General features: G+C 39.1%; 1 protein-coding gene across 1 annotated transcript; it reads left to right on the top strand.

Annotated features, from left to right (window-relative positions):
• Positions 1 to 570: 570 nt before the first annotated feature.
• Positions 571 to 8,984, top strand: LOC104063990 (homeobox protein CDX-4). Its single transcript, XM_009566277.2, has 3 exons — positions 571 to 1,098; positions 6,012 to 6,157; positions 8,796 to 8,984. Exons 1-3 carry the CDS (start codon positions 669 to 671, stop codon positions 8,982 to 8,984), a joined length of 765 nt encoding a protein of 254 aa, XP_009564572.1. The 5' UTR covers positions 571 to 668.
• Positions 8,985 to 9,214: the final 230 nt, after the last annotated feature.

Raw genomic sequence — 9,214 nt, 5'->3', positions numbered from 1 at the left:
AACACCAATAAAGAGGGGAATGGTTCTGAGACAGTTCAATCGAAGACGTGCTATTTACAAGATGCTCTGTGTTCTGAAGCCACTGACTTACAATTATTCAAATTGACCATGTCCCTTAATATAAGAATAAAATAAGAGTTTTTTGAGTATCTGAGAAATTAAGCGAGTATTAGATTTACTTGTTGATTGATAACACATAACCAATAAAAGCTTCAGATAAGAACCATTTGAACGGCAAGCATTGCTATTACAGTTACCACTGTCTTGTCTTAAGAAAAGGTCTATTTGCCAAGCTACAAATACAAGCAACTATTGCAACATCTGACAGTACTGCAACTGCTGTGGAATATCAGGGAAGGTTAAGAGGATAGATAAAAGTTCTGTGAAAGAGAAAGCAACAGAGCCACCAGAAAGGTGGGGTTGGTCAGCCCTTCATTTGAATGCAAATGCAATTATGAGGCAGGCAGTTAGGCTGACGTCAGACAAGATCTTGGTAAACCATTACCACCAGTACCTGGTAACACAGTTGATAATAAAAGAGGATGAAGTAGAAGATTCCAAGAAGAGAGACATTATTAGAGAAACTCAAACACAATTAATTTTAAGCAGTGGAAGAAAATACAGAAGAACAAAATGTTGTGACAACGTATTTAAAATCTGTGAGCATCATGTATGTGAGCTCCCTTTTGGATAAAGAGACCAGCATGTACCCAGGATCTGCGAGGGGTAACAGCAACCTGCCAGTGCAGAACTTTGTGTCTACTCCAGCCTATTCCGATTACATGGGATATCATCATGTGCCAACTCTGGATGCCCATGGACAGCCGGCAGGAGCCTGGGGATCTCACTACGGCCCACAGAGGGAGGACTGGAATGCTTACGGCCCAGGACCTTCCAGCACGGTGGCTGCGGCACAGCTCAATGGCTCGCCTCCTGCCCAGGTCTCCTACAGCTCTGCTGATTACAGCTCCCTTCATCCTGCTGGAGCTGGGGGGTTGCCGCCTGTAGAAACAATTAATGCACAGCAAATCTCTCCCAGCAGCCAAAGGCACAGCTCTTACGAGTGGATGAGGAAAACGGTGCAAGCTAACACTACTGGTAAGTGTAGATTCAACTTCCAACCTGGGAAAGCATCTTCTGCTATCATTAATCTTACAAATAATTAACTTCACTTGAAGCACACAGGTTGGTGGGTCATTTATGACACTTATTTAACCCACTGCTGTTTGAGGCAGTTTTAACTAACTTTGCGCTAGTTTCACTTTCATCCCATAAACACTTGATGTGGTTCCTGCAGCAGAATGGCTGCTGTGATCAGATATGGCTGCATCTCACTCAAGTCCAGGAATCTTTATTCTAACATTCTGTAAAGATTTTTGGATGAAAAACATAATTCTCTTGAGAAGGTCACAATGAATGCAGCAACATTTAACAGTTACAGGAAAAACACTAAAGAATTATTTTATGCTGCAAGGTAAATAGCAACATAAAACCAGCTTGATATTTTTAAATCTTTACAGACTTTTCAATATTTGTAAAGAAAATTGTGTGCTCTGATCCAGCTGTAGTGATGACACAACTTTCCACTCATGTCCCTGTGTCTTTTACTTTTCCACCTGGACCTATTAGGTGAGAAGAAATAATCCTAGAGAAGCAATTTCACTCAAATGGCCAGCACAGACTATGTTGTTTGCAGACCACTAATCTCATGAGTTAAGCTTCCTTTTCATTCAGTTTCAAATCAGATTTACATATTTTTCTGGTGTTCTAAAATTTTGTGGCTTGCCACAAGCACACAATTAAAAATTACTTTCTTTCAAGTGTCGCTCATTGAGGCGCCTGGTTTCTGTCACGAGCTGCACGCCAGATGAACCTTTCGGTGTATATTCCCAAGGTGTGAATTGGGTGTAGCAAGGTCTGCTAAATCTGTTAAGGTTAAAAGTAGTAAGTGTGTGTTAGAGAGCATCAAAGAAAATGCTGTATAGAAAGAAGAGCAATTACAACTAAAGGAGTCTTAGAAGACACAGAAAATCAGCACTGCTCCTTGAGACACAATCCTCTTTCAAATAGTTATTATTCAGGAGTAAAATTAGCCTGGTAATTGTTCTTAGTTATAAAGCAGATACACATGTTTTTCCCACTGTTACTAAATATAAAATGCCAGGTGAACACTGAAGTAGCACAATGCTGTCCTTCCACCTCCAGCCTCTAACAAAGGCCTTCAAAGCCAGGCAGATTTAGTCTGTTTTCTCCTTCTGTAAACTCATGTAAATCAGCAGCAACTTCATTAACATCCTTGGAGATTACCAAGTGTAGAAGTGATGCAAGACCTGAATGTAGACCAAATTCAGCCGAGACTACTGAATGTCAGGGAGGCAGCCCTGTGTCTGTTTTGTCGACACTGAATTTTAAATGTGTTGGCATTCTCAAACAATAAAACAGACTCAAAAATCTAGTTTTACACTTATTGCATAAACACAGAAGTCCCTGAAAGATTTCTCACACGCTTCTCAACTTCATAAAATAGAAATGCAATTAAGAACAGCAGATATGCGCTGAAATTCACCTCTGGACTGAGAAGCACTTAGACAGAGTGCACGCAAATGCAGTAACACTTTATGAACTCACTGGACAGGTGAGGGAAGGCCTGTCACAGATACATGTCCTGGGGCCCCGCATTCCTTGAGCCTGATCCTTTGAAGTATTACAAACAGTGCAGGACTTCACACAAGTGGGCTCAAGGCATCAACCTAGCTTAAAAAAAGGGCTTCGGGCAGTAAAGCATGAATGTGGTATTTTGCAAAACAAGAGAAGCACCAAATAGCTTGGGCTTTCCACTGGTGTTTTAAAAAAATGGTAACTGTAAAAACGGGGAAAATTTTAATACTGACACATAAAAGTTGTGAAAACCAAAAAGAAATTCAAGCAGATGAGAAAGCTAAAATTATGTGCATAACAGCTACACACCAAATGATCAATGCTTTCTCTAGAAGATCAGGTAAGAGAACTTACTCAACTCAACTTACTTACAACCGCTCGTTTAAACAGACCTGCTCTTTTTGCCTCACTGCCATAAGATTATTTCCATCAAAGTAGCTACTAGCTCCTCCCTTCAATACTATCGCCACTCTAAAGTTTCAGAACCACAGCTCTAAATGTTAAAAATATATTTGTATACATAAATATGCGTAAATCCTTTACTTCACTAGTGGCGCATACTCACATCTACTATCTAAGCAGCACGGAGTAACAGAAATCAAAACATATCTCCTGAAACACTGCCCTAAAGCTGAGGGGAATTATCTTGGAGGACGGGGTGGCAATTTTTTTCCCCTCTATCTCGACCACATCATATACACAATATCTTAATTCAATATTCATATTTAGCATTTTATAGAAAGAAAATAAGTTGCAGGAAAAGTAAAATGAAAATTTTCCTGACCAAGTCAATTCTCAGAATGAAAGTGCCACGAAGACAGAAGTAATGTGTCCTTTCAACAGATATGAATTGAAATGACATTGACAGACCGAAACTCCATATTCAGAACAAACCTTGTTTTATTTCAATTACACAGACCTTGTAAACAGATGAGGCAGTAGAAATTTTAAAAAACAAACATCAAAATGGGGTTTGGTAAAGATCTCTTCCCGGCAGGCTATCAAACTGAGAAAAAGAACAGACTGTATCCTGGTTTTACTAAAAACGAATGACAAAATGCCCTATCGACTCCAGTTATGTCAGCATAGAACTTCAGACCAATTCACTTGTAAAAGCTGTGTAGCCAACAGTGTAAAATGTGTATTCTGTGAAAGCAAGTGAGCCTGCAAAGCATGACCCTTCCTGAGAAGAAGGGTCTAAACAAGGGTCTGGAAAACAGACTCCATATCTTTTAAAACTTTACATGAAACTTCCTCAGGGAGTGACCCTTCTCAGACAGAAGAGGACTAAACAAAAGGGTATTATTTTCATAGTTTGCAACATCAGCCTCTGATGTTTTGGGGTTTAACTATAGTCAACAAATTCTATATCTTTGTTTAAACAAGCAGTGATGTACAGGTAATTCAGATTACATCACAACAGAAACAAAGTCAGAAAGCAAAACAGAAAAGCATGGAAAAAGGCCCAGCCGCTGCCCTGATGCTAATTTATTTTGCTTTGTAAACTAGTTGTGACATTATTTTCCACTGGCCTACATTGTCTGAGGTTTTGAGGCCTATCTGTCATATTGAGGCAACAGACCCTTTCAACACTTCTCTTTGCTTTGATATGCACTCTTGTCTCTTCCTTCTCCCTCTTTTCTTCAGGAGTTATATTGCCGGAAAGGGTGATGATTTTCACAGCAAATAAAGAGGCCTTCTCCCAGCTTTATTGTCTTCAGAAGAAATGCTCTGTGAATTTTATGGCCAAGGGGAATGGGGAAAACTATTCCTTTTCTCCACCCCCTGAAATCATGGTTATATTTGCTGATTATAGTGAAGCCAGAATAACTCTGTTGAATTTTAACTTGTTTTCAAAGATTACCTCCTAAGCTCTCAGTTTACAAGGAACCGTAATATCTACACTATTGTTAGCATTACAGCTGTCGCTTAGAGCAAATATTTCAAAGCCAACAATTTGTACCTTGAAAACAAAGTAAATTTAGTTTGATGATTGGTTTAGTCCTGCAATTTTAGGGAGGAAAACCTTGTACACGAGAAGTCAAAGTGGCAAAGGATTTGGGGAAAAGTCCTTGATTAATCATATTTCAAATTATCTTAAGCTATGTCTGCCTCCAGCCTCCAGATACAAATATCACAGACTGTCCTCAGTGCTGGTCCAAAATTAAAGAGAACTCAGGAAAAAGTATTCCTTCATCTATTTCTGTCCTTTTTTCCTCTGCGAAGATGAAAGAGTCTGACATTTGTTTAGGGCTTGTAAATTCCAAACCAATTGGCTTGTGTTTCTGAATGTGAAAGGGGTTCTTGATAAGATCTCCTTGTCGATCCTTTGTGTGGCGTGTGCTTCATCTTAACACCTCAATGGATTTTAGGGAACCATTTTAAAGGAGTCTTTGTCCTACAGTTTGTTCCAGAAAACTCACATCAAAAAAAAACCTGTGAAGATCAGAAGAAAAAGGCAAACCATCTCGTTGGCAGTTGAAAGTGCAATGAACAAATAAGTTGAAAAGCCATCTTTCTGTACTATTATTACATGAAGAATTGTTTAAGAAGTCCTTTAAATGAGAGCTATCTTCTAAACATCAAGGAATGTTTCCCTTAGCAGTATGTTCATCCAATATATCTAAGAGTATTTAGTCTTTATATTGGAGATGATGATACTGAAATCCTTTTACAAGTATTTTATTGGCTCACTTTACAAGTTGCCAAGCACCTTCAACCAGAGAGGGAAGCTCAGTGCCCTCAGCTCCCCCAGAACAGCTTTGTGGGCACTCAGCAGCTTGCATAACTGGACCTTTTTGAAAAAATGAATTCTAATTATTATTGAACTTACAAACATGTCCTGTGGCCACACAAGAGAAGAAATACATTTCTACTAGGACATTTCTTTGTGTTAAGAGGTGATACTTCAAAACTCAAAGAATTAGGACATGGTACAAAAAAACAAACTGCAAGCGAGCTTCAGTCCTGAAATTCCGTGTATTTCTGCCTGCATATACATGGAAGTCACTTCAGTGAGCACTGAAATGAAACCCCTCTGAGATCAAATATAGCACCAATTAGGTACTTCTATGAATTATTTAAGATGCTTCGGGGTGTTTTTCACTTAAGAGCTTTACATTTGAATGTATGTTTACAGAGAAAGGGAGATAGAGAGTGAAAGACAGTTATGATAACCCATACTCATTGACTCCTTCACTCTGCACCTCATATTCCTTCTCTCTCACTTAGAAAACAATCCCAGGCAAGCACCCGGTAGTTTAATGAATGTTTGTGAAAGGTTTGCACGTTTGAAAGAAAGATGTTGTAGAAAATATAATTCAACATATTAATAACATTTCTTTCTTTAACAGGCAAAACAAGAACAAAAGAGAAGTACCGAGTGGTTTACACAGATCATCAGAGACTAGAATTAGAGAAGGAATTTCACTGCAACAGATACATTACAATCAGGAGGAAGTCAGAACTGGCAGCAAACCTGGGACTCTCTGAAAGACAGGTACACAGAGACTCCAACATACGTACGCGCCCACGCACCAGACACTGTTACTGCCAGAGGACATGAGCAGCACTCACGTTCTGTGTCCAAAAGTAGTGCGAAGGCAACTGTGATAAAGTTTGTGAGTATATTTGGCACACAGAGAATACACTGCGCAAATACAAATTAATAAATAGGGTAATTTGACAGAAACCTCCACTTATGGGTAACTAAACATTAGGAGTTCATTTATACTAGAAGTACTTATTCTCACATGCTTAACTGCTTGCTAGACAGCTAGAATTCAAACAGTCCAGTTTAACATTATCTCAGCCACGTTCTCAATAGTTAGGACATTCTCCATTTTATTTCTTCTTGAAATCACACAAACTGGGGCCCAGAAAATTCTGAAGCATTGGATACATATCAGCTGTAAGCAGAGAAGATGAAAACTCAGCATTCAAAAAGCAATCAGTCAAGATATCTGTGTATTTTTGTTATGTCCACAGGCCACACTCTCCCTCAGTCAGTCAGATTTCAGCACATTCTAAGGAGTTTTTACAGCCTTTCATTGTCAAGCCAGGACTCCTTTCTGCTATTATGTTCACAGGTACTTCACCTATAGGGGGTTCACACCTACTATATATTGAATACTTTAGGCTGTAAAATTTGATGACAAATTCTTATGCCTGTTTTCCTGTATAGCCAAGACTACTAAGACTATCCACTCAGGCTATTTACAAGGGCATCCTTAGATCCATTGCTTTTTGGGAAAGCAACTTTGTGTTCATACCTATTAAGTATGTGCACATACACATACACACTGTCCTGAATAAAGACAATCTCCTGCGCAGGGCCCAGGTATCCGAGCTGTGTTCATAAAGACTAGGGAAATGCAGGATAAAGAATTTCCTAAAATCACCGTGCTGGAGAGCACACTTACAAAGCACAGCTCTGCAGTCTGCAAATACAGTCATTGTTGAATCCAGCCCTTCTTGTGCAACAGAATTCCAGTGGTTCTGGTGCAGCTGGAGGATAAGGGAAGATTTGGTGATACTAAATAAAGCATCTCACACCTTAGCAATCAGACTTTTTACCCACAGGTACACTTAAACAGGAGACCTTTCTTTTTAGAATTTCACAAACCTCTGTTCCTTCTGAACACGCACATTCCCGTCTCTAAAAAATTCTGCTCTTTCAGTGGCCTCTGCTTCTGCATTCGGTCTGTGCAAGAACACGGAATAGAGCAGGACCGATTGAGGCTGGAATTGTAAGGATGCATAGACAAGCAACAGTATTTAGGGATCAAGCACTGGACTTAAAAACATACTGTAGTGCAGCGACATTCAATCCCAGACCCGAACAATGCACACAGTACACTCTGCAGACTCTAAGTGGCCCTAGAAAGTAACTACAAGTCCATCAGTGATGGACTAAATGTTGTTATACATCAGGATGTAGTTGCACTGGAAAATGTTCAGAGAACTGCAGTTAGGAGAGATTCAAAACCTCCACCTTAACATGACACAGGCTTGCTGGTTTAGAACACTGCCATGCCTGGAGTAACCCATGATGCTGCATAAGACCTATTGCCTCCTTTCAAACAGCTGCTGCTCTTTAAGCCACCCCATGTTTGACCAGAAAATTTCTGTCAGGTAAAATGTAGACAAACCAGGCAATCTAGCTGCATTTCTACAGGACTCACAGCAAGCAAAGCTAAATGCTTCTCACTGTCATGATCAGGAAGGTAATTAAAAAAAAACCCAAAAACTATTTAGAAAATAAGAATGAGATTTTTAATACAAAGCAATGTACAACTTTCTAGATCACCTGTATTCAACACACATTAAAGGATATAACAAGAACTATAAAGAAAGAAAAAGAAATTAATGATAAAGAAAACAGAAATGGGGTTTCCTACTCATTCACACTTTCACATAAAGAAAGAAAATATAGATACTTAAATGAAAAGTAGATTTCAAACAGATAGGAGTCTTTACATTTGCACAATTAGCCTGGGAAATTCACTGTCATTAGGTAATGCCAATGCCTCTATTTATATGCAGGACACAGCACACATATAGCTGTAAAACACATACATATAAACAGAGCCCAGCAACAAAGACATTCCAAACTTGTAAAATACATAGTAATATATGTGCACACAAAAATAACTCTCAATATAAATGAAGAAAAAGAACCTTCACTACTTGATCTTGAATTAATCTGTAACACAGATGACACAGACATCTTGACAATTATTCCGTAGTTGCATCATCCCAAAGTACAACACGCCACTGTCAGAACTTAGATGCAAACTAGGCAGACCCTGAGCCCACAGGAGTAAGTCGATTACTATGTCCCTATAGATAACACAGCAGGTTCACTTTACACCAGGTCTAAGAAAAGAAAGTAATTTTCTGCCAATGATGATGCAGAAAATGACTATAGAGCAACTGAAAATCTTTAACTGCACAAATCCAGTGTTTTGGTTTGTGGGTTTTTTTTTTTGCTTTGGGATTTTACAGGATTTTGTGGGGGTGTTTTTTTGACGGGGTGGTATTTTTCTTTTTAACATATCTGCATTTTCATTGCTACTAGTACCGTAAGAAGTTGGCCATTACTTTGAATTAATCAGATACCATTTGTAACACCACAGGTGAAAATCTGGTTCCAGAATCGCCGAGCCAAAGAAAGAAAAATGATCAAGAAGAAAATATCTCAGTTTGATGGTAGTGGGGGCTCAGCTCAGAGTGACTCCGGTTCACTCAGCCCAAATGAAATATCAGGTTCTCTGTTCCCAGCACCACATGGACTAAATGGATTACAGCCTAGTGACATTCATTAGGTCATCGTTTCAGAATGAACAGGAGGGAAAAATGGAAAACAAAGAGCAAGAATGGATTTCCACTGCCCCCCCCATCCTCAGAAACTCAGATTTACAAAGGACCATTCTCATTAATGTCTTCAGAGCGCTGATTTCTAACACAGTATCTGGGACTGGTATCAAAATACTTAGTGCAGAAATCTCAGGGAACTTGTGCTGCTAAGATTCATCACTCAAAATCTTTGAGCAGG

Source organism: Cuculus canorus, chromosome 10 (assembly GCF_017976375.1).
Source record: "Cuculus canorus isolate bCucCan1 chromosome 10, bCucCan1.pri, whole genome shotgun sequence".
Taxonomy (NCBI): domain Eukaryota; kingdom Metazoa; phylum Chordata; class Aves; order Cuculiformes; family Cuculidae; genus Cuculus; species Cuculus canorus.
This window is presented reverse-complemented; position numbering and strand designations above follow the sequence as displayed.

Excerpts from the sequence above, each read along its gene's own strand:
- LOC104063990 (XM_009566277.2), top strand. The coding sequence starts at position 669 with ATGTATGTGAGCTCCCTTTTGGATAAAGAGACCAGCATGTACCCAGGA. Across the intron at positions 1,099-6,011 it reads GGTGCAAGCTAACACTACTG|GCAAAACAAGAACAAAAGAG; the intron begins GTAAGTGTAGAT and ends TTTCTTTAACAG. Across the intron at positions 6,158-8,795 it reads TGGGACTCTCTGAAAGACAG|GTGAAAATCTGGTTCCAGAA; the intron begins GTACACAGAGAC and ends GTAACACCACAG.